The sequence below is a fragment of the Pristiophorus japonicus genome, chromosome 1, assembly GCF_044704955.1.
Source record: "Pristiophorus japonicus isolate sPriJap1 chromosome 1, sPriJap1.hap1, whole genome shotgun sequence".
NCBI classification, from domain to species: Eukaryota; Metazoa; Chordata; class Chondrichthyes; family Pristiophoridae; genus Pristiophorus; species Pristiophorus japonicus.
Window position 1 is genome coordinate 532,538,777 of NC_091977.1, and position 26,170 is coordinate 532,564,946.

The 26,170-nt window shown below is 48.0% G+C and overlaps 1 protein-coding gene across 1 annotated transcript in view; it reads left to right on the top strand.

Annotated features, from left to right (window-relative positions):
• Positions 1-26,170, top strand: part of LOC139272096 (NIPA-like protein 2) — a 155,308-nt gene that overhangs the window by 48,318 nt on the left and 80,820 nt on the right. The window contains exon 3 of the mRNA XM_070888568.1: positions 6,964-7,135. Within this exon, the coding sequence (XP_070744669.1) occupies positions 6,964-7,135 (172 nt within the window). The remainder of the gene's footprint in view (positions 1-6,963; positions 7,136-26,170) is intronic.

The window sequence follows — 26,170 nt, forward strand, 5'->3', positions numbered from 1 at the left end:
GCAACACTGCTTCCTACACCCCCGCCCGATTTCACTCTCCGTAGAGGGCAGTGGAGAGTAATATTGGGCGGATGTCAAAACAGGTGTCACCAGATCCTAGTGATTCCCGGCCAGGGAATCTGGTTAAAATTAACCCCTTTCCTCTTTATATCAACATAAGAATTAGGAGCAGGAGTAGGTCATGCAGCCCCTCGAGCCTGCTCCGCCATTTAATACGATCATAGAAACATAGAAACATAGAAAATAGGTGCAGGAGTAGGCCATTCGGCCCTTCTAGCCTACACCGCCATTTAATGAGTTCATGGCTGAACATGCAACTTCAGTACCCCATTCCTGCTTTCTCGCCATACCCCTTGATCCCCCGAGTAGTAAGGACCTCATCTAACTCCTTTTTGAATATATTTAGTGAATTGGCCTCAACAACTTTCTGTGGTCGAGAATTCCACAGGTTCACCACTCTCTGGGTGAAGAAGTTTCTCCTCATCTCGGTCCTAAATGGCTTACCCCTTATCCTTAGACTGTGACCCCTGGTTCTGGACTTCCCCAACATTGGAAACATTCTTCCTACATCTAACCTGTCTAAACCCATCAGAATTTTAAACGTTTCTATGAGGTCCCCTCTCATTCTTCTGAACTCCAGTGAATACAAGCCCAGCTCATTCAGTCTTTCTTGATAGGTCAGTCCCGCCATCCCGGGAATCAGTCTGGTGAACCTTCGCTGCACTCCCTCAATAACAAGAATGTCCTTCCTCAGGTTAGGAGACCAAAACTGTACACAATACTCCAGGTGTGGCCTCACCAAGGCCCTGTACAACTGTAGCAACACCTCCCTGCCCTTGTACTCAAATCCCCTCGCTATGAAGGCCAACATGCCATTTGCTTTCTTAACCGCCTGCTGCACCTGCATGCCAACCTTCAATGACTGATGTACCATGACACCCAGGTCTCGTTGCACCTCCCCTTTTCCTAATCTGTCACCATTCAGATAATAGTCTGTCTCTCTGTTTTTACCACCAAAGTGGACAACCTCACATTTATCCACATTATACTTCATCTGCCATGCATTTGCCCACTCACCTAACCTATCCAAGTCGCTCTGCAGCCTCATAGCATGACTGATCATCGACCTCAACTCCACTTTCCCGCCCGATCCCCATATCCCTTGATTCCCCTCGAGTCCAAAAACCTATCGATCTCAGCCTTGAATATACTCAACGACTGGGCCTCCACAGCCCTCTGGGGCAGAGAATTCCAGGTGCAGAGTCGAGAATCCGGAGTTCCGGATTCCGGAATCTGGGTCGATCGGCGGCAGGGTTGTCCGGAATCCGTAAAATGTTCAGAGGTCCGGACCCGCCGACCCTGCCGACCTCGGGCCTTGCCTCGCCCGCCGTTGCCCTTACCTCGGGGCCTCCTCGGCGGGCCGGGTCAGCCCGAACACCTCCTCGGCGTGGACCGGACGGCCCGAACAGCTCCTCGGTGCGAATCCCCTTTCTGATGTTCTTGAAATCTCTGGAAATACCTGGGCTCGGGTGTTTCCGGATTCGTGACGTCAGAAAGCAAATCGACAGTTCAGAAAAATCCAGAACGACCTCGGTCCCGAAGGTTCCGGATTTTAGACGCTGCACCTGCACAAAGATTCACAGCCTTCTGAGTGAAGAAATTTCTCCTCATCTCAGTCTGAAATGGCCGACCCCTTATCCTGAGACTATGCCCCCGAGTTGTAGGCTCTCCAGCCGGGGGAATCAACCTCTCAGCATCCAACTTGTCAATTCCCCTCAGAATCTTATATGTTTCAATAAGATCACCTCTCATTCTTCCAAACATCATTTCCTGTCTCCAATTTCAGACGTGCCTTAACTCCCACTGCATCAGCTATCTACACATTGTCTCTCTCTCTCGGTCTCATAAATATCTTTAACTTCTTGCATTACGTTTCTTCCCATCTTCTCGTCTGAGTAAAGAAAGAAAGACTTGCATTTATATAGCGCCTTTTACGACCTCAGGATGTCCCAAGGCGCTTCACAGCCAATGAAGTACCTTTTGACGTGCAGTCACGGTTGTAATGTAGGAAACGCGGCAGCCAATTTGCGCACAGCAAGCTGCCACAAACAGCCACGTGATAAATGACCAGATAATTTGTTTCTTAGTTATGTTGGTTCAGGGATGACCTTTTGTCAGAACTGGAAAGAGACTGGACATTGGAGGAAAAAATATATATTCGGGATAAGAAAAAGTAACTTCCCCGGGGCTGATAAAAGGTCACCGACCTGAACCGTTAACCCTGTTTCTCTCTCCACAGATGCTCCCTGACCTGCTGAGTATTTCCAACATTTCCTGGTTTTAATTGCAGCCGTGATTTTCTTTTATAAAAAAACATCTTGCATTTATATAATGCCTTTAAGGTCCCAGGGTGCTTCACAGGTTAGCAAACAGAATTCGACACCGAGCCAATATTTCCACTGATGGGGGAGACTAAAACTAGAGGGCATAATCTTAGAATAAGGAGCCGCCCATTTAAAACTGAGATGAGGAGAAATTTCTTCTCTCAGAGGGTTGTAAATCTGTGGAATTCGCTGCCCCAGAGAGCTGTGGAAGCCGGGACATTGAATAAATTTAAGACAGAGATAGATAGTTTCTTAAACGATAAAGGAATAAGGGGTTATGGGGAGTGGGCGGGGAAGTGGACCTGAGTCCATGATCGGATCAGCCATGATGGTATTAAATGGCGGAGCAGGCTCGAGGGGCCGTATGGCCTACTCCTGCTCCTATTTCTTAAGCTTTGATAAAGAGATATTCGGGGCAGATGCCCAAAAGCTTGTTCAAAGAGGTCGGGGGTGGGCGAAATTTGCGAAAGATTGAGGATTTGCGTCTCCCGCTAGCGGCGACTTTTCGCCGTGGCATGACACCGCTATCGACTCCCGCGGGATCCCACGGGAGTTCAGTGACGCACCAACCGGTAATGTCCCAGGCCGCTGTGCCGGAGACCATGACGGCATTACTGTGCGCAGCGACCCGTTTTCGCCCCGGAGCTGAAATTTGGTCGCGCCCCCAGTGAGGTTGCCACGGGGGCTTTAGCCGAAAATTAAAAGGGGGGGGTGGTGCGGTGCGCGGTGCTGAAAATGTTTTTTTTTTAAAATGGCCGACTTACAGTTCGCGGCCTTCTCGACGTCAAACCACGGGGTCCGTGCCGCGACGTTGTTGCCGCGGCAACCCCGCTCCCTGGTGGTCCAGCGATGGCCCCTTCTCCTTCCTGCTTGGCCCCACCCCTTCCCCTCCCCCCCCCTTTAATGGAAGGGGAGGGGCCTGTGTTCCCGCCAACACTGTGCGGTTCTCGGTGTGTTATGCCTTTAATACTCTTATGAATGACTCCACGAGGTCTAGTGTTGTACTTGAGCTGTTGTGACCTTAGTCCCATTTATTGGCCCCAAGTTTCGTGCCCTGGCGAAAACGGCGTACCTCCGAGCCGGCCGCCTGTTTTTCGCGCCGAAAACTGCGCCTTAAAAAAAAAAAGTCCGATATTCTCGAGCTCCTTGGGGCTCGATGTCTGCTTGGCGCGGCGCGCTCATCGCAGCAGGGGGCGGAGCCTAACACTCGCGCCGATTTTCTAAGTAGCAGGGGGCGGGTACAATTTAAATGAGCCTTCGTGGTGCCGGCAACCCTGCGCATGCGCGTTGGAGCGTGCGCGCACGCGCAGTCTCACACAAACATTGGCACTCGGCCATTTTTAAAAATACTGCAGAAAAAGTGAAGATTTGTTTCTTGGACCCCTGCAAAGGCTTGTAATTTAATTTTTTTTGATATTTCTGTGTGTGAGGGAGTGCTTTTAGCAGCACTGCTGAATAAATCACCTGCTGAAATCAGTGAGTTCAGCTTTTCACTGGCTAAACTTGCAGAACCGGTGCTGCACTGGTGCATGCAAATTAAGGACGGTGTGTTTGGAGAAATAAGAGTGCCAATTCAACTTTGCAATAATACGTGGTGTTGACAATGCAGCACCCATTCTGCGAATTTAAATATAAAACTGTCGATGTGGCTGCCTCTCCCTGTCCAAATGGCCTCAGTCCCCCTCACAGCTCGAAGGCTGCTGCTGTATCTTCGGCTGCCGGCCAGCCACTGACGCCGCTGCTATCTCATGGCCGAATGGCCTCGGGTCCGTCCGGTGCTGCTTCTTCGCGGCCAGCCACGAAGAGAGTGAAGGCCTGCCTCAAGCACTGCAGCTCAGCTCGAAGCTTGCTGCCGCTGCCGTCGAGACACTGACGCCACACCGCTGCCTGTCTCCAACATGAAAGGCCTGCCTGAAGCACTTTCACACAGGTAGGAACATGGTTTATTTAATCTTTTCTTTGCTTATAAATTTTTATTCAGGTTGGATTTATTTGTATAATATTTGTATAAGTATAACTAAGGATTGATTGTAGAATTAAATGACTTCCCTTCCCCCACCCCTCCCCCCACCTCGTTCCGGACACCTAATTTGTAACCTGCGCCTGATTTTCTAAAATGTAGACAAGGTTTTTTCGAGCGTAGAAAAATCTTCACTTACTCCATTCTAAATTAGTTTGGAGTAAGTTTTCACTGACGAAACTTTGAAATCAGGCGTAAGTGGCCGGACACGCCCCCTTTTGAAAAAAGAAATTCTGTTCCAAAGTGGAACTGTTCCACCTGACTAGAACTGGAGCAAACTAAATGTGGAGAATTCCGATTTCTAAGATACTCCGTTCTACACCAGTTGCTCCTAAAAATCAGGAGCAAATCATGTGGAAACTTGGGGCCATTGTAACTCCAGAGTGAGGCACAAGCATGGTGAGCAGCCTTTTATACTGGGCCCTGCACACCTATGCAGGTAACCCTCAGGTCTCCCACCACAGTGCCCTCTGGTGGCACACCTTATGTGACTTTTCAGTTAGTATACACGGTCTACATTCATGATACGGTGTGGCGCTGGAATAGTCGCGTTGGTCAGTGTCACAGACCTGCCCCCTCCCCCCCCCACCGAGAGGAAATGGAACATGAGATCTTGCGCTCCACTTCCTCTCAAGGGGGAGTGGGTGGGGGGGGGGGGGCGGTAAGCCCCATATCGCGTGCGGGACGGGACTTTCACGCCTGGCGCAAGAAGTCCCACCTCACAGCTGTTGCGGGCCCCAACCGGAGCGGCACGCAATTTCCCGCCATTGGTTCCGAGGAGCGTCTTAAAGAAGTAGAGAGGTGGCGAGATTTAAAGAGTGAATTCCGGAGCTTTGGGCCTTGGTAGCTAAAGGCACGGCCGCCAATGGTTGAGCAAATGTAATCAGGGATACTCGGGAGGAAAGAATTAGAGGAGCGCAGACATCTCGTGGCAGGGGGTGTTGTGGGGCTGGAGGAGATTACAGAGATAGGGAAGGGCGAGGTCATGGAGGGATTTGAAAACAAGGATGAGAATTTTTAAATCGTGGCGTTGCTTAACCGGGAGCCAATGTAGATCAGCGAGCGCAGGGGTGATGGGTGAAATCTTATTGAATTCAGCAAAACAGATGGAGTATAATGTTGGAAAGTGTGAGGTCATGCACTTTGGCAGAAAAAAAAATCAAAGAGCAAGTTATTATTTAAACAGAGAAAAATTGCAAAGTGCTGCAGTACAGTGGGACCTGGGGGTGCTGGTGCATGAAACACAAAAAGTTAGTTTGCAGGTACAGCAAGTGATCAGGAAGGCCAATGGAATCTTGGCCTTTATTGCAAAGGGGATGGAGTATAAAAGCAGGGAAGTCTTGCTACAGTTATACCGGGTATTGGTGAGGCCACACCTGGAATACTGCGTGCAGTTTTGGTTTCCATATTTAAGAAAGGATATACTTGCTTTGGAGGCAGTTCAGAGAAGGTTCACCAGGTTGCTTCCGGAGATGATGAGTTGACTTATGAGGAAAGGTTGAGTAGATTGGGCCTATACACATTGGAATTCAGAAGAATGAGAGGTGATCTTATCGAAGCATTTAAGATTATGAGGGGACATGACAGGGTGGATGCAGAGAGGATGTTTCCACTGATGGGGGAGACTAGAACTAGAGGGCATGATCTTAGAATAAGGGGCCCCCCATTTAAACCTGAGATGAGGAGAAATTTCTTCTCTCAGAGGGTTGTAAATCTGTGGCATTCGTTGTCTGAGAGCTGTGGAAGCTGGGACATTGTTTTAAATGTATTCAGAGATAGACAGTTTTTTAACTGATCAGGGACTAAGGGGTTATGGGGAGCGGGCAGGGAAGTGGAGCTGAGTCCATGATCAGATCAGCCGTGATCGTATTAAATGGCGGAGCAGGCTCGAGGGCCCGTAGGGCCTACTCTTGCTCCTTATTTCTTATGTTCTTATGTTTAATCAGATTCACCTAAACAGCAAGCAGGCAGAAGCTGTGATTTTATTTTGAGAGAAAAACTTGGATTTATATAGCGCCTTTCACGACCATCAGACATCTCAAAGCACTTTACACCCACTGAAATACTTTTGGAGTGTAGTCGCTGTTATAATGTGGGAAACGCGGCAGGCAATTTGCGCACAGCAAGCTCCCACAAACAGCAATGTAATAATGACCAGATAGTCTGTTTTAATGATGTTGACTGATGGATAAATATTGGCCAGGACACCGGGGATAACTCCCCTGCTCTTCTTCGTGATAGTGTAATGGGATCTTTTACGTCCACCTGAGAGGGCAGATGGGGCCTCGGTTTAATGTCTCATCTGGGGTGGGTGGGATGTTAGGTTATTTACCCCATCCCATGTTCTCGACACTTCCGAAAAGTTTAACTGCACTATAAAACTTTGAATTTTAATTGAAAACTTTTAAAAAGTAACTTTTTCGGTCTGTTTTTGAAAGTGGCCAAAGCAGTTTTTAATTTGCTGACAGTCTTGTGGTTTTAAGGTCTAAAAGGCCTCGATGGGGCCAATGATGTGTTTTATTGACTGTAATCCCCAAATTTTTGTTTCCTCTGTTGCAGAAATATACGCATGTCCGACTATTATGTCAAGAAAGCCCGACACCCTATTACAAGAGCAAGCTTTGGTGGTGTGGTATCGTCTTGATGGGAGTGGGTGAGCTGGGAAACTTTGCGGCCTATGGTTTTGCCCCAGCCACGCTGGTTGCTCCGCTGGGATGTGTGTCTGTGATCGGTAAGGATGTTCTGTAGCCTCGTGCGGAAGGTAGATGGCGAAATATTTAAAACCCCCCCACCAGCACCACCCCGCCATTGTACCGCTCATGGTTTATATTGGAGCGGATAGATGACCAACCGTACAGCGATGGATACACAGTGAAACCGGGTCCTGCAGAGAAACCCCTCAATCGATAGATAACCGTTAAATACCGACACTTCCTAGGTAGTTTACACCCTAATTTTTACAGTCCTAGATATTTTACATCTAAGGATAAGGGGTAAGCCATTTAGGACTGAGATGAGGAGAAACTTCTTCACTCAGAGAACCTGTGGAATTCCCTACCACAGAAAGTTGTTGAGGTCAGTTTGTTAGATATATTCAAAAGGGAGTTAGATATGGCCCTTACGGCTAAAGGGATCCAGGGGTATGGAGAGAAAGCAGGAATGGGGTACTGAAGTTGCAATGATCAGCCATGATCATACTGAATAGTGGTGAAGGCTCGAAGGGACGAATGGCCTACTCCTGCACCTATTTTCTATGTTTCTACATCGTGGGCCGCCCCGACCTGTGAGAACACCACCGCAGGTCGGGGCTATAAATACAGCTGGAGCGCTGGGCCCTGGAACATCGAGGGCAAAGGTGCGGCGAATGAGGGAACGGGGCTCAGAAGAGCCGAGGGCCCAGGGGCAGCACGGGCCCAGCCCACACTGCGATATGTGCGTGCACTAAGTCCGTGCAGCAGAGCAAGTCTCCAGTCGTCCTGGTTCACCTTTGCCACTGGATAAAGGCTGAGCTCTGTCAAGCCCGTGTGGTGGCTGATGTGCAACGGTCACCCCACGTTAAAAAAATCCACGCACAGGCATCTTCCACCCCCTCAACTGGAGTTCAGGACTGGAATAATGGGTTCTTTATTGAAACATCCGTGAACTTTTGTGGAAGCAAGTCATCCTCGTTGGAGGGGCGGCTTATGATGGGAGATATTTTACATCCTAAAAGAAAAGGAAGACTTGCATTTCTGTAGCGCCTTTCACGACCTCAGGACGTCCCAAAGCACTTTACAGTCAATGAAATACTTATCAAGTGTCGCCACAGTTGTAACGTAGGAAATGCAGGAGTCAATTATGCGCACAGCAAGCTCCCACAAACAGCGATGTGACAGTGACCAGATAATATGTTTTAGTGATGTTGGTTGAGGGATAAATATTGGCCAGGACCCCGGGGAGAACTCCCCTGCTCTTCGAAGTAGTGCCGTGGAATCTTTTACTTCCACCCGAGAGCGCAGACGGGGCCTCGGTTTAACATGGTATGAGAAAGATGGCACCTCCGACAGTGCGGCACTCCCTCAGTTACAAGAGGCACTCTGAGACAACGGACAGTTGCAAATTACGGACCGCGCACAGCCTTCAGTGCAACAAACCCCGATTTATTTAGTGTGTTTCACACCTTAGAACACGGGCCAATGCATCTTTGATAAGATGACGAGCTCAAAGCTGAACGTGTGCTTCATCTGAAGTCTGACCAGTGTGATTGCAGCAATACTTCTACATCTTAAAACTACTTGTGACAAAACCCAATATTCCGTCAACATTTTCTGAGCAAACTTTTCATGACTTTTTTCCCTATTTCTAAATGGGACTTCCTTGGTTCCTTTAGCATCCCCTCCCCCGCCCCCCCGCCCCCACCCCCCCGCACACCCTGTGGAATCACCATTGAGGATACATTGGCTGCTACATTTCTCACTTGCCTCATTCATCTACTCTTGCTCCCTCATTGAGGGAGTGCAGCGAAGGTTCACCAGACTGATTCCTGGGATGGCAGGACTGACATGTGAAGAAAGACTGGATCGACTGGGCTTATATTCACTGGAATTTAGAAGAATGAGAGGGGATCTCATAGAAACATATAAAATTCTGACGGGATTGGACAGGTTAGATGCAGGAAGAATGTTCCCGATGTTGGGGAAGTCCAGAACCAGGGGTCACAGTCTAAGGATAAGGGGTAAGCCATTTAGGACCGAGATGAGGAGAAACTTCTTCACTCAGAGAATTGTGAACCTGTGGAATTCTCTACCGCAGAGAGTTGTTGAGTCCAGTTCGTTAGATATATTCAAGAGGGAGTTAGGTGTGGCCCTTACTGTTAAAGGGATCAAAGGGTATGGAGAGAAAGCAGGAAAGGGGTACTGAGGTGCCTGATCAGCCATGATCTTATTGAATGGTGCTGCAGGCTCGAAGGGCCGAATGGCCTACTCCTGCACCTATTTTCTATGTTTCTCATGTCCCACGTTTCTGATGTCTCGGTAACATGTGAGCCATGGATCCGATAGAAACCCTTGCCAAGCTGTTGGGCTCTCACGCCATTGCTTGGAGTTACTAAACGGGAGACTAAAAGCTCCCTCGCCCCGTGACTTACGCTGTGAACGAGAGCACGGGTAAAGCGGCTGTCCATACAAGGATCCCAGGCTCTGTGAGCAGCGGATTGGCTGGATCCTCCCCTCTCCGCCGCCCCCCCTCCCACCTGCCACCCCTCCCCCCGGTGAGTCGCCTCGTGGCTCGGTTTTAGGATCAGTTATTGGTGGCACCACGGACCTTCTTCAAACACGGCCACCGACAGCAAGTGTCCGTCTCCCTCGGTGTCCGTAGGTTTCACTGCGCTACACGACCAATACATGGGGTGAAGTTGATCATTCAAAATCATATTTCCTTTCACTTTCCACTCAATGGGCTCAATTTTCCTCAGTGATTTGCGGCGTTTTCTTGGAGCAGGCTGCTCTTTTTGGCCTAAGTTGAATAACCACAGTCTCACCAATCAATTTGCACCAGTGTAACTCAGTTAGTTACGATTTTTTTAGGTCAGTTTTTTTTTCAGCCAAAGGGGGCGTAACCAGCCACCCGTGCCCATTCTGGCCATTTGGTGAAGTTTGGCCAGCTGAGAGTTACTCCAGTTCTGCTTAGGCCGGCGTATGTGGCCTCTCCAGAAAAGTCCTTGCGGAGAGTTAACGAAATTGGCGCAGGTAAGGAAATGGGCACAGCAGCTGCCCAGACACACTGAAAGAATTGAAAAATACATAGCAGCAACTTACCTCCAATCCCGCCCGAAGGCTGTATCCCATTCTCAGTCCCCGGTTCACACACACACTCCAGTCCCATTCTCAGTCCCCGGTTCACACACACAGTCCAGTCCCATTCTCAGTCCCCGGTTCACACACACAGTCCAGTCCCATTCTCAGTCCCCGGTTCACACACACAGTCCAGTCCCATTCTCAGTCCCCGGTTCACACACACACTCCAGTCCCATTCTCAGTCCCCGGTTCACACACACACACACACACACACACACACACACAAGAGGCTGTCCGGTCCCATTCTCGGTTCACACACACGAGAGAGAGAGAGAGATCCAACGGGGAAACTTACAATATGTTTTTTTGGCGTATTTAGGCCCCAAAAAATCGTGCGTGACTCTTCAACTACGCCAAAATAATGCTTTGGGGAAAATTGAGCCCAATATAACATAGTTTGTTTGTGATTCACTTGTCTAAAAGCAGTTAGCAGGAGATATCGAGCAACAACTTCAGCTACAACTTGCATTTATATAGTGCCTTTAACGTGGTAAAACATCCCAAGGAGTTTCACAGGCGTGTTTTCAACCCAGAGCCACATAAGGAGATATTAAGGCAGAGGGGTAGGTTTTAAGGAGTGTCTAAAGGGAGCAAAGAAAGGCGGAGAGGTTTAGGGAGGGAATTCCAGAGATTAGAGCCTTAGCAGCTGAAGGCACGGCCACCGATGGTGGAGCAATTAAAATCGGGGATGCTCAAGAGGCCAGAATTGGAGGAGCGCAGAGATCTCGAGGGGGCGAGGTCATGGAGGGATTTGAAACAAAGGATGAATATTTTAAAAATCGAGACGTTGCTTAACCGGGAGCCGGCGAGCACAGGGGTGATGGGTGAGCAGGACTTGGTGTGAGTTAGGACACGGGGCAGCCGAGTTTTGGATCAGCTCAAGTTTATGGAGGGTGGAAGCTGGAAGGCCACCCAGGAGTGCGTTGGAATAGTCAAGTCTGGAGGTAACTGAGGCACAGATCATTCAAAATTCCATTGTCTTTCCACTCAATATAATGTAGCTACTTAGTTTGTGTAAAAGCAAGAGAAGTACATCGAGCAGAAACCTGGGGGCAGGAAGTAAAACTTTACCCGCCGCCCGAATTTGAGCGCGAAAATAGCCCCCGACCTGGGAGCCCCGAGGCTGGTTGAAATTGGATCTAGTCTAAATAATCTGTTGGAGCTGTCTGTGCCTGTCAGGCCTCCCCAGGCAGCTCACACCAACTGCACCAACTGATTTAGGGCCTCGGGTAAGTGCTGGAGTTGGAGGTGGAGGGGGGGGTCAGGGGAGGGGGGTGGAGATGGGAGACCTGTAGCGTTGCGATGAGCACCTCTGCTTGGGTTTCCCAACTCTGGTTGGATGCATTCCTGGAGGGTTCATGAATGAACATGCAGTTAGGAAGGCAAATAGTATGTTGGCCTTCATTGCAAGAGGATTTGAGTACAGGAGCAAGGATGTCTTGCTACAGTTATACAGGGCCTTGGTGAGACCACACCTGGAGTATTGTGTGCAGTTTTGGTCTCCTTACCTAAGAAAGGATATACTTGCCATAGAGGGAGTGCAGCGAAGGTTCACCAGACTGATTCCTGGGATGGCAGGACTGTCGTATGAGGAGAGATTGGGCCGACTAGGCCTATATTCACTAAAGTTTAGAAGAATGAGGGGATCACATTGAAACATATAAAATTCTGACTGGGTTGGATAGACTGGATGTGGGGAGGATGTTTTCCCCTGGCTGGGAAGTCTAGAACAAGGGGTCACAGTCTCAGGATACGAGGTAGGAAATTTAGGACCGAGATGAGGAGAAATTTTTTCACTCAGAGGGTGTTGAACCTTGGAATTCTCTACCACAGAAGATTGTGGAGGCCAAGTCACTGAATATATTTAAGAGGGAGATAGATAGATTATTAGAAACAAAAGGCATCAAGGGGTATGGGGAAAAAGCGGGAATATGGTGTTGATAGAGGATCAGCCATGATCATGTTGAATGGCAGTGCAGGCTCGAAGGGCCGAATGGCCTATTACTGCTCCTATTTTCTATGTTTTGATGGACCGACTGCCTCTACCTGAACAACCCCGCAGCCCCCGCCCCATCTCCAATATTTCTATAGCTAATTAGCAAAAGTGTTGATATTTTATTGCCCTGTCCTGGACTGTTGCTTTCAACAGTGCCCAGGGGATGAATCTTTAATTCCTGGGCAATCCTGGAGGATTGGCAACCCTACCCCCTTGCTTCTGGTGGCTGGTTGCTAGGCAACAGCCATGTAAGGTGAAGCCTGGCGGAGCAGGCCCGTAAGACAGCATTTCATTTCTACTGCCTGAAATCGATGAGTGGAACACAATAAAGCAACTGAAAGGGGAAGGAAGGTACCCCAAGTAGTGGCATGAAATGATTTTGTCAATGTAATAATTTTCAAGGGACAACTCTGAATAATTTTGATAAAAATTATCCTACAATAATATACAATTGGTTAAATACTTGGGAAAAAAAAGTGGGGAAAGAGCAGGTGAGTGGGACTACTTGGGGAGCTCTTTCAAAGAGTCGCCACAGGCTGAATGGGCCGAATAGCCACCTCCTGTGCTGTATCAGTGGCAGCTGTGGCTCAGTGAGTAGCACACCAGCCTCTGTGTCAGAAGGTGTGTAGGGTCAAATCCCACTCCAAGGACTTTGAGTACATAAATCTAGGCTGATGCTCCAGTGCAGTGCTGAGGGAGTGCTGCACTGTCAGAGACGCAGTCTTGGAAATGAAACGTTAAACCAAGATGTAGAAGGTCACCATGGCACTATTTCAAAGAATGTCAGGGGAGTTGTCCCTGGTGTCCTGGCCAATATTTAACCCTCAATCGACATAGCAAAAACTGTCTATCTGGCCATTGTCACATTGCTGTTTGTGGGAGCTTGCTGTGTGCAAATTGGCTGCTGCGTTTCCCACATTACAACAGCCACTACACTCCAAAAATACTTAATTGGCTGTAAAGCGCTTTGAGACGTCCGGTGGTCGTGAAAGGCGCTATATAAATGCATCATACTAATTATACCTTTTTTATAATGGAAAATTACAACACTACAAAAACAGCAGTTTCATTAGTGGGTGTTGAAGAGACACCTGTAGATATAGACATTTGGTAAGTACTTTACCCTAGTTTTAGCATCCATGTTGTTTGAGCCAGTCATGTTCGACAAGTGCAGATTACAGGCTGATACTATTGTGAGCCAACGGGAGGAAATCCAGAGAGTCAGTCGGACCCTATTTTTGTTGGTCATATAACAACATTGAGGACTGAGCCCTGTTTACTTATTCAGAGTGTCTGCTGTGGCTCAGTGGGTAGCACTCTCGCCTCGGCGTCAGAAGGTTGTGGGTTCAAGTCCCACTCTAGGAACTTGAGCACAGAAATCTAGGCTGACACTCTAGTGCAGTACTGAGGGAGTGCTGCACTGTTGAAGGAGCCCCCTTTCAGATGAGGACGTTAAACCGAGGCCCCGTTGGCCCTCTCGGGTGGATGTAAAAGATCCAAGGACACTATTTTGAAGAAAAGCAAGGGGCGTTGTCCTGGGGCCACTATTTTTCCTTCAACCAACATCATTAAAAACAGATTATCTGGTCATTGTCGCATTGCTGTTTGTTGGAGCTTGCTGTGCGCAATTTGCCTGCCGCGTTCCCTACATTACACCAGTGACTACCCTCCAAAAGTACTTCATTGGCTGTAAAGTGCTTTGGGATATCCTGAAATTGTGAAAGACACTGGACACTGGCCTACAATTTCCGATTGATCACACTGGGTTAATTCGCCCCAAATCACCATAACCAGCACAAGACATCGCGGAATTTTAAGCGCCATTTACGTTCAGTGCAACTCGAGTTTCCCTAACCTTTTACGCTAGTTTTAAAAACATCGCGCTGGAAACAGGCCCCGCCCACCAAACTGGCCATGCTCCCGGGGGGGGGGGGGGTGAATTCATCATCATCATCATCATAGGTAGTCCCTCGAAATCGAGGAAGACTTGCTTCCACTCTAAAAGTGAGTTCTCAGCTGACTGAACAGTCCAATACGGGAATTACAGTCTCTTTCACAGGTGGGACAGACAGTGGTTGGAGGAAAGAATGGGGTGGGGAGTCTGGTTTGCCGCACGCTCCTTCCGCTGCCTGCGCTTGATTTCTGCATGCTCTCGGCGACGAGACTCGAGGTGCTCAGCGCCCTCCCGGATTCACTTCCTCCACTTTTGCCGGTCTTTGGCCCAGGGGCTCCCAGGTGTCAGTGGGGATATCGCACTTTATCAGGGAGGCTTTGAGGGGGGGCCTTGAAACGTTTCCTCTGCCCACCTGGGGCTCGCTTGCCGTGTCGGAGTTCCGCGTAGAGCGCTTGCTTTGGGAGTCTCGTGTCGGGCATGCGGACAATGTGGCCCGCCCAACGGAGCTGATAGAGCATGGTCAATGCTTCGATGCTGGGGATGTTGGCCCGATCGAGAACACTGACATTGTTACGCCCAGCTTGCCAATGGATTTGCAGGATCTTGCGGAGACGCCGTTGGTGGTACTTCTCCAGCGCTTTGAAGTGCCTGCTGTATACAGTCCACGTCTGTGAGCCATATAGGAGGGCGGGTATCACTACAGCCTTGTAGATCATGAACTTGGTGCCGGATTTGAGGTCAACTCGAGTTTCCGTGACCTTTTACGCTAGTTTTAAAAACCTCGTGCTGGACCCAGGCCCCGCCCACAAAATTGGCCACGCCCCCACCCCCAGGGGTGAATTAATCACCATGGCGCGTTCCCGCTAATTGAGCTCGTTTGGGGGCCTTCAAGGAGGCTCCAAAAATTAAGCTGGATCGTTTTTGGTACCCGGATACCAATGGGGACATTTTAAAAAGGTTTTAAATGTAATTTTTTGGGCTTTAATTTACGGAGAGACCGACTAACGTGTCCCAATATAACTCAAATATTTTTACACAAAAGTGAATTTCAGTAATACGAACGGGGTCACTCACAGTTGGTGGAGCGATGCTTTGATTACAATGCTTATTTGTTGTAATATGCCTATTTGCAGCGGTTTTAGTCAAACTGCACCAAGATACCACTTGTAAATATGAGCAGCAAAATTTTTCAATGCCAATTTTAAAAAAAACTTACGTTTTAAACGTTGCCCGATTGCACTGGTTCACGGCAGATATTGTGTCCGCTGATATGCAAATTAGCTTGAGCAGAAAATCGGGGGGAAAAAAAACACTTTTCAAAACGGGCGCAATTCTGGGCACAATTTTCACCGGAATCGGCAATTGTACCCAAAGCGGAAGCTCTAATCTACGATATAAATACAAATCGTTCTTCCTTTCACACATCGTGGTTTTCAATAGGGAATGGGATAAGTACCTGTAGGAAAAAAACATTCCGGGGAAAGGGCGTTGATAGACTGGAGAAGCTGGGATTGTTCTCCTTACAGCGGAGAAGGTCGAGGTGTTCAAAATCATGAGGGGTCTGGACCGAGTAGATAGAGAGAAACTGTTCCCATTGTCGGAAGGGTCGAGGACCAGAGGACACAGATTTTGGTAAAAGAACCTATGGAGACACAAGGCAAAACCTTTTTACGCAGCGAGTGGTTAGGATCTGGAATGCACGGCCTGAAAGGATGGTGGAGGCAGACTCAATCTTGGCTTTCAAAAGGGAGTTGGATACGTACCTGAAGGACACAAAGTTGCAGGTCCACGGGGAACGGGCGGGAGAGTGGGACTGTCTGAGGTGCTCTTGCAGAGCACAGGCACGGGCTCGATGGGCTGAATGGTGCGCTGTCACCATTCCATGAAGAACCCGGAATATCTCCAATGCTGCTCCCGCTCCACCAATTGTAACTTTGCCAGAAATGCGGTTTCGGCGCATCAACGGTGTTCACCGTCGAACTACGAGAAAAGTACAGGCCCCACTTTTAAACCAATCCAACTTTCTAGAGTAAAATAACAATTTTTTTTTTAAATGACATGGGTCAAACAGATTTCCTGAAGATAAGATTAGCTTTTTTTTATTGAATTGTAAAGTTAATAACCACTGCTCCAAATTAAATTGGAAAGTGCTTTGCTATGTCGGTTGCCATGGTGACATTGAATTCTCGACCTGAAGGCGCAGTTTATGCAGTGTTATTGCACACGTATTGCTCCCTAAACCACACTGCCGGTTTTTTTTATTCGTCTGTAAATTTATTCATGGATTACCTCAAGCAAACCTCAAGCTTGAAAAGTGGTTGTAACAGTAGCACTGGATGTGCTTGCTAGAGATATGTAAAGACAAAATTATTGTTCAATCGGGAGATGTGGGTGTCACTTGCAATGCCAACATTTATCGTCTATTATCGCCCATCTTCTGTGCAAATGTGTGGCTCGCTCGACCACTTCTGAGGGCAGTTCAGAATGAACTACTTTGAAAGAGAGAGAGACGTACATTTACATGCTTGACAGGGTAGATGCAGAGAGGATGTTTCCCCGAGTGGGGGAATCTAGAACTAGGGGGGGGGGCATAGTTTCAGAATAAGAGGCCGCCCATTTAAGAGGAATTTCTGCTCTCAGAGGGTCGTGAATCTTTGGAATTCTCTACCCCAGAGAGCTGCGGAGACTGGGTCATTGAATGTATTTAAGGTGGAGATAGACAGATTTTTAAACTACAGGGGAGTCGAGGGTTATAGCGAGCGGGCAGGGAAGTGCCAAGATCGGATCAGCCATGATCTTATTGAATGGCAGAACAGGCTCGGGAGGCCGAATGGCCTACTCCTGCTCCTATTTCTTATGTTCTTATGTACATAACACCTTTCATGACCTCAGGACGTCCAAATGCGCTTTACAGCCAATGAAGTACTGTTAAAGTGTAGTCACTGTTGTAATGCCAGAACGTTGGTGTTGGTGTGGGACATGAATCACATATATTGTCGCGGACGGTAGTGTTGTGGAAAGAAGCCACCTAGAGTCATGGGTAGGCTAGGATGTGAGAAACGTTATTACAAGCATGCAGGGGAGAGAACTTTAGCAAAGCAAAGACTCTCTCCGATTGAACAATTACGTCAGATTTTATACCTGATTGGGCGTAAGTTTGACAATTTACAAAGATAAGAAATGTCCCTATATGTCTGTGACCTCCAGCTGCTCAACCGTTGGCCCTGCCCATGTGACGGGGTAATGTCTACGCCCATGTCTCTTCCATAACTAGAACAGAGTGTAGCACGTAGGCTTTGAAAGATGCTTTCCATTATCATGAATGTTTCAATTTCAAAGCCATTACATCTCACTTTCTGTGATTCTTCAACCACCGTATCGGAAGTCACAAGTTCAACTTATTGTCCTTTGTTCTAAACTGCTAAAGCCCACGGTTTTAACATTTCTGGCTTCCAAATGGCCAAGTTTTCCATCATGCCTTGCAATTACAATGGCTTGTTACTGATAGACCTACACCATCAATTAAAAGGTGATTCTGACTTACACGTGATTGAATAATCGCAGGTTCTCATCACATCAGCACATCTACTATCCTATTAGCCCCTTAAGCCAGTTCCAGAGACACCACGTCACCACATCAGCTAGCACAGTGGTTATATTACTGGACTAACAATCCAGTAGGTCTGGACTAACGATTCATGGGGCACGAGTTCAAATCCCACCATGGCAGCTGGGGAATTTAAATTCAGTTCATTAAAAAAGAAAATCTGGAATAATATCAGTAATAGTGACCATGAAGACAACCAGATTGTCATAAAAACTCATCTGGTTCACTGATGTCCTCTAAGTGACTGCAGACCCACTGCAATGTGGTTGGTTGACTCTTAATTGCCCTCCGGAATGGCCTAGTAAGCTGCAACACAGAACAACTGTTCAAGAAGGTGGAAGCTCATAAGAAATAGGAGCAGGAGTTGGCCATTTGGCCCCTCGATACGATCATGGCTGATCTGATCTTGGCCTCAACTCCACTTCCCTGCCCGCTCCCCATAATCCGCGACTTTATCGTTCAAAAATCTGTCTATCTCCACCTTCAAGATATTCAATGACCCAGCCTCCACAGCTCTCTGGGGCAAAGAATTCCACAGATTTACAACCCTCTGAGAGAAGAAATTTCTCCTCATCTCAGTTTTAAATGGTCCGACCCCTTATTCTGAAACTATGCCCTCTAGTTCTAGATTCCCCCACAAGGGGAAATATCCTCTCTGCATCTACCCTGTCAAGCCCCCTCAGTATCTTATACATTTCAATAAGATCACCTCTCATTCTTCTGAACTCCACTGAGTAAAGGCTCAACCTTTCTTCATAAGCCAGCCCCCTCGTCTCCGGAATCAACCTAGTGAACCTTCTCTGAACAGCCTCCAATTTTAAAACAAGTGGTAAACTTTCGGAGGTGCAGACCACAGCAAGCCATATGCCTGCAGAAACTAAACTACATTTTTTTATTTTTATTTCACACATGGAGTAATTGCCTAATCCCAGGCTACACGTGGGGAGCGACGATTAACAGGAGTATGGGATTCATCATCATCATCATCATCATAAACAGTCCCTCAGAATCGAGGAAGACTTGCTTCCACTCCTGAAGTGAGTTCTTTGGTGGTTGAACAGTCCAATACGGGAGCCACAGACTCTGTCACAGGTGGGACAGATATTTGCCGAGGGAAGGGGTGTGTGGGACTGGTTTGCCGCACGCTCCTTCCGCTGCCTGCGCCTGACCTCTTCACGCTCGCAGCGTTGAGATTTGAAGAGCTCAACGCCCTCCCGGATGCACTTTCTCCACCTAGGGCGGTCTTCGGCCAGGGTCTCCCAGGCGTCAGTGGTGATGTCGCACTTCATCAGGGAGGCTTTGAGGGTGTCCTTGTAACGTTTCTGCTGCCCACCTTTGGCTCATTTGCCGTGAAGGAGTTCCACATAGAGCACTTGCTTAGGGAGTCTCGTGTCTGGCATGCGAACTATGTGGCCTGCCCAGCGAAGCTGATTGAGTGTGGTCAGTGCTTCAATGTTGGGAACGTTAGCCTGGACGAGGACACTGATGTTGGTGCGCCTGTCCTCCCAGGAGATTTGCAGGATCTTGCGGCGACATCGTTGGTGATATATCTTCAGCGACTTGAAGTGTCTTCTGTACATCGTCCATGCCTCTGATCCATACAGGAGGGCGAGTATTACTATAGCCCTGTAGACCATGAGCTTGGTGGTAGATTTGAGGGCCTGGTCTTCGATCACTCTTTTCCTCAGGCAGCCGAAAGCTGCACTGGCGCACTGGAGGCGGTGTTGAATCTCCGCATCAATATTAGGGAATGGTGATCCAGTGGTTACAGGAGTGGGCCCACAACACGGAGCGGTAGCGCAGTTTGGAAGCCCTCTCACTTCTGGATCAAGAACGTTACATGGTTCAAGTCCCACTCCAAGGAACTTGCAGGATGCAATCTGGGCTGACACTCCAGTGCCAATCCTGAGGCATCGTTGGTGGTATTGCTCCAGCGATTTGAGGTGTCTACTTAGACACCTCCGCAAGATCCTGCAAATCCCCTGGGAAGATAGGCACGCCAACGTCAGTGTTCTCGATCAGGCCAACATCCCCAACATTGAAGCACTGACCACACTCGACCTGCTCCATTGGGCGGGCCACATTGTTCGCATGCCAGACGAGACTACCAAAGTAAGCGCTCTACTCGGAACTCCTACACAGCAAGCGAGCCCCAGGTGGGCAGAGGAAACGTTTCAAGGACACCCTCAAAGCCTCCCTGATAAAATGCAACATCCCCACCGACACCTGGGAGTCCCTGGTCAAAGACCACCCTAAGTGGAGGAAGAGCATCCGGGAGGGCGCTGAGCACCGCGAGTCTAGTCGCCGAGAGCATGCAGAAAACAAGCGCTGGTAGCGGAAGGAGCGTGTGGCAAACCAGACTCCCCACCCACCCTTTCCTCCAATGACTGTGTGCCCCCTGTGACAGAGACTGTAATTTCCAATTTGAACTGTTCAGTCATCTGAGAACTCACTTTTGGAGTGGAAGCAAGTCTTCCTCGATTACGAGGGACTGCCTATGATGATGATAAGTCCTGAGGGAGCGCTGCACAGTCGGAGATGCCGTCTTTCGGATGAGACGTTAAACCGAGGCCCCGCCTGCTCTCTCAGGTGGATGTAAAAGATCCCACAGTGCTATTTTGAAGAAGAGCAGTGGAGTTATCCCCGGTGTCCTGGCCAATATTTATCCACAGCTGACGCTATTGATCCTCCTGTTATAAATACTGAAAGAAACAATTGCGAAGTTTACTGTAAGTGGGCCAGAGGAAGGCAGAATGAATGAGGGACAAGGAGAAATATACAAATAACACTGGGTAGAAATGCCAACCAACTTCTCTAAACTAACTTCTTTGGTCTCTGTTATGTGCTCACCCTGTACACAGTTTGACAGAGATGGGTTTTATTTGTCCTGGCTCATTTTGTTAAGTATGGAAGAACTCCACAAGACTGAGTACTGTGAGCTAAAACTGATGTGACCTTAGTCTCTTTAATAAAACTCCAGAGTGCCTGAGCAGCATGGCAGACAACCTTTTATACTCCCTTGCACGAGGTGTACAGGTGACCCATGGGCCTCCAACAGTTGCGCCCTCTGGTGGCAAGTCTTACACAGTTACAATGTTTACATACATAACACATTTATTACATCATATGGCATAAATTTGGCAGATAGAGTTATAGGCCCAAGTTTCCACATGATTTGCGCCTGATTTTTAGGAGCAACTGGTGGAGAACGGACTATCTTAGAAATCGCAATTCTCCACATTTTATTTTCTGCAGTTCTAGTCAGGTAGAACAGTTCTACTTTAGAACAGAATTTTTTCTTCAAAAGGGGGCGTGTCCGGCCACTGACGCCTGATTTCAAAGTTTCCACAGTGAAAACGTACTCCAAACTAACTTAGAATGGAGCAAGTGAAGATTTTTGTAGAACTGAAAAAACCTGTTCTACACATTAAAAAATCAGGCGCAGGTTACAAATTAGGCGTCCAGAACGAGGTGGGGGGGAAGGGAAGTCATTAAATTCTACAATAAATCCTTATTTATACTTCTACAAATATTATACAAATAAATCCAACCTGAATAAACATTTATAAGCAAAGAAAAGATTAAATAAACCATCTTCCTACCTGTGTGAAAGTGCTTCAGCCAGCCTCACAAGTTCGTTCGTTCGTTCCCGACGGCGGGAGGGAGTGCGGGCCCGACCGACCGAACGCAGCGAGGGGGGGGGAGTGCGGGCCTGCCCGAACGCAGCGGGGGGGTGGGGAAGACGTTCCAGACGGCGGGCGGGGAGGAGACAGTGAGAAGGCTGCAGGAAGCCTCAGTGCTGATGTGCTGATGGCAATGTGCTTTTATTAAAAAATGTTCAAAAATTAAACAGCTACAAAGAACTACAAAAATGGCCGAGTGCCAATGTTTCCTTCACACTGCGCGTGCGCGAACGCTCCAACGCGCACGCGCAGCGTTGCCGGCAGGAAAAAAACTAATTTAAATGGTACCCGCCCCCTCCCACTTACAAAATCGGCGCGAGTGGTAGGCTCCGCCCCCCTGGGCGCCGCGCCAAACAGACAAGGAGCTGCAGGGCGCTCCAGAATCGCGAGTGTTTTTTCCGGCGCCGTTTTAGGCGCAAAAAACGGGCGCCCAGCTCAGAGGGGCGCCAGTTTTTTATCGTGTGGAAACTTGGGCCCATAATTTGGGAAAATGTGAGGTTATCCACTTTGGTAGAAATGATAGAAAAGCAAATTATAATTTAAATGGAGAAAAATTGCAAAGTGCTGCAGTACAACAGGACCTGGAGGTCCTTGTGCATGAAACACAAGAAGTTAGTATGCAGGTACAGCAAGTGATCAGGAAGGCAAATGGAATGTTGGCCTTTATTGCAAAAGGGGATAGAGTATAAAAGCAGAGAAGTCCTGCTACAACTGTACAGGGTATTGGTGAGGCCACACCTGGAGTACTGCGTACAGTTTTGGTCTCCGTATTTAAGGAAGGATATACTTGCATTGGAGGCTGTTCAGAGAAGGTTCACTAGGTTGATTCCGGAGATGAGGGGGTTGACTTATGAAGATAGATTGAGTAGGTTGAGACTATACACATTGGAGTTCAGAAGAATGAGACGTGATCTTATCGAAACATAAAAGTTAATGAGGGGGCTCGACAAGGTGGATGCAGAGAGGATATTTCCACTTATAAGGGAAACTAAAATTTGGAGACATAGTCTTAGAATAAGGGGCTGCCCATTTAAAACTGGGATGAGGAGAAATTTCTTCTGAGTGTTGTAAATCTATGGAATTCTCTGCTCCAGAGAGCTGGGGAGGCTGGGTCATTGAATATATTTCAGGTGGAGATAGACAGATTTTTGAGCGATAAGGGGTTACGGGGAGCGGGCAGGGAAGTGGAGCTGAGTCCATGATCAGATCAGCCATGATCTGATTGAATGGCGGAGCAGGCTCGAGGGGCCGAATGGCCGACTCCTGCTCCTCTTTCTTATGTTCTTGTGTTCTTACGAATTAGGGAGCAGGACTTTGCATGGCCGCGCCCGCTGGCGGTGGATTGGTCCCCGGTACTGAGCTAAGTGGTCAGGGGGAAAGGTGGTCCGGAGGGGATTGTGGGAGAGAAGGAGCGACGTCCCCGGGCAGGGAGATGCCTGCCTTCCACAACACCAAAGTCAGCACCGTTAAAATGGCGCTGGGCGCAAACGCAGCGGGAACTGTCCGACCGCCATTTTAACTTCCAGCCCCGCACAGGTCCCAGGGGGTGGAAATTAAAGTCGCATCTCAACAACAACAACAATAACAACTTGATAGTATACTGATTATGGTACTGGACAAGTAAGCCAGACTCCGGGATGAATGACCTGGTGACATGGGTTCGAATCCCATCACAGCAGCTGGGAGAATTTCTATTCAGTTCATTAAATAAATCTGGAATAAAAAGCTGATGTCAATAATGTTAACTGTTGGATTGTTCCCTAATGTTCTTTAGGGAAGGAAATCTGCCGTCCTTACCCGGTCTGGTCTATATGTGATTCCAGACCCACAGCAATGTGGTTGACTCTTAACATCCCATCTACGGTTCAAGAAGGCGGCTCACCACCATCTTCTCAAGGGCAATTAGGGATGGGCAATAAAACCGTCCTTGCCAATGACGCCCAGTGATGCCAGTGACTATTTAAAAAAATGATATGGTGCCTTTAGCCTAGTAAAGCACCCCAAGGCGCTTCACAGGAGTGGTATAAGACAGAAAATTTGACACCAAGCCACATAAGGAGGAATTAGGGCAGATGACCAAAAGATCGCCAATGAGGTAGGCTTTAAGGAGCATCTTAAGAGAGGAAAGAGAGGGGGGTGGGGAGAGGTTTAGTGAGGGAGTTCCAGAGCTTGGGGCCTTGGCAGCTGAAAGCATGACTGCTATTGGTGGAGCGATTGAAATGTGGGCTGAGCAAGAGGGCAGAATTGGAGGAGCGCAGATACCTCGGCGGTGGGTGGGGGGGGTTGTGGGGCTGGAGGAGATCACAGAGATAGGGAGCGCCAAGGCCATGAAGGGATTTGAGAACAAGGATGAGAATTTTAGAATTGAGGCGTAGCTTAAGGAGTGACTAAGATCCGAGCTGGTGAGGAGGACTAAAATCAGCCGTTTTGTTATTCCGTGACTTCAAGCAGCGTTACCTAGGTTACTGGATGTCTGAACTTTCGACTGGATTGCCAGGTCCTGTCAGCTCCAAATGATGATATCGACTTCTGCAAAATGTCCCGGACTGCAACAGGCTGAACCAATTCAGGCTCTTGGAACTGCCATAACCTCCACTGGAGAAGGATAAGATCTCGAGGCAGTACATGGGGATTTGCAGACACTCATTCCCTGGCAGACATGCTCCTAGTATTTTTCTTGCCAATTTTTTTCACAGCCAGTTTTCCTCCCCTCACGCTCCTCCACCCTCCCCTCCCCTTGTTTTGAAAGCATTGATTCCTCGCTGGAGAACAGTTGCATGCACATCAGCCAGCCTCTGGTACCGTGTCCAATAGACATCAAGTTTACATGAGCCTTGGCACGCGGGGGGTTTGGTGGTACTAGTTGGCTGCAAAGGCCCATTCGATGTCCACACCATTTCACCTCGAGCAGCAGTCACAGGATAACAATCCAGAGCTGGAGCAGCAACCACTTTTTTCTTCCCTAATTTCGGGTTGTCGATCAAAGTTGACCCAGGCTGAGACGAGCCAACCCTTAACAGCACAGACCAGCGATGAAACCTTGGCACCTATTGTTGTGCACGGGTCAGCTCCTCACCGGGCAAATTTACTTAACCTTCTGGGAACTTAGCCACATATTTTTTTTCCCTCATTGTTTTCACCTTTTCAAGAAGTGAACTTAAGAACATAAGAAATAGGAGCAGGAGTCGGCCGTTTGGTCCCTCGAGCCTGCTCCGCCATTCAGTAAGATTCATACGTCAAGAATCTTCTTGACAGATGCCCCGGGAAATGGCGGAGGGTTGGGCTATTTGCCCAGCGAATGCCCACAGAACTCTTACGCCTGGTAAAAGCAGGCGAAGGGCCTTCTTTTACAAGCATACGGGTTTAACTAAGTATTAAAATAAATTCTTAAACATCATTTTAACATTCAAAAACCTGCAAAATAAGTTTAGGTTATTTTTGGCCCCTTCTATTTATTTTTCAAAAAAATTACAACTTTGTTTCAAATGTTTAATAAAATTGTAATTTAATTAATTTTAACCATGAAATGTTTTTTATTTCAGTGTTGTGTGCATGTGCTTTTTGGGTGATTCCTATTAAAGTTCATGTTATGTATGCATGCAAATCTCACCAATATGTAAGACTTGCCACCAAGGGGGCACACCTGTGGGAGACCTAAGGGTCACCTGTGCACCCTGGGGCAAGCAGGTATAAAAGGTGATTCACCATGCTGCTTCCTCACTCTGGAGTCACGTTAAAGAGACCAAGGTCACAACAGTTTGAGCTATTCTGGAGTTATTCTGAACATAACAATTCACCAGACTGATTCCTGGGATGGCAGGACTGTCGTATGAGGAGAGATTGGGTCGACTAGGCCTGTATTCACCAGAGTTTAGAAGAATGAGAGGGGATCTCATTGAAACGTATAAAATTCTGACGGGATTGGATAGACTGGATGCGGGGAGGATTTTTCCCCTGGCTGGGAAGTCTAGAACAAGGGGTCACAGTCTCAGGATACGGGGTAGGAAATTTAGGACTGAGATGAGGAGAAATGTTTTCACTCAGAGAGTGGTGAACCTGTGGAATTCTCTACCACAGAAGGCTGTGGAGGCCAAGTCACTGAATATAATTAAGAGGGAGATAGATAGATTTCTAGAAACAAAAGATTTCAAGGGTTATGGGGGAAAAGCAGGAACATGGTGTTGAGATAGAGGATCAACCATGATCATATTGAATGGCGGTGCAGGCTCGAAGGGCCGAATTGCCTACTACTGCTCCTATTTTCTATGTTTCTATGTAAGCTTACGGGGATTCTGTACATAAATGGAACCCCCATAAGCCACCATTCAATATGATCATGGCTGATCCTCTATCTCAACACCATATTCCCACTTTTTCCCCATACCCCTTGATGCCTTTTGTTTCGAGAAATCTATCTCCCTCTTAACTATATTCAGTGACTTGGCCTCCACAGCCTTCTGTGGTAGAGAATTCCACAGCTTCACCACCCTCTGAGTGAAAACATTTTGGGATAAATTGGTCCTTTTCGGGATGGAAATCGGTGGTTAGTGGTGTGCCACAGGGATCGGTGCTGGGACCATAACTGTTTACAATATACATAGATGACCTGGAAGAGGGGACAGAGTGGAGTGTAACAAAATTTGCAGATGACACAAAGATTAGTGGGAAAGCAGATTGTGTAGAGGACACAGAAAGGCTGCAAAGAGATTTAGATAGGTTAAGTGAATGGGCTAAGGTTTGGCAGATGGAATA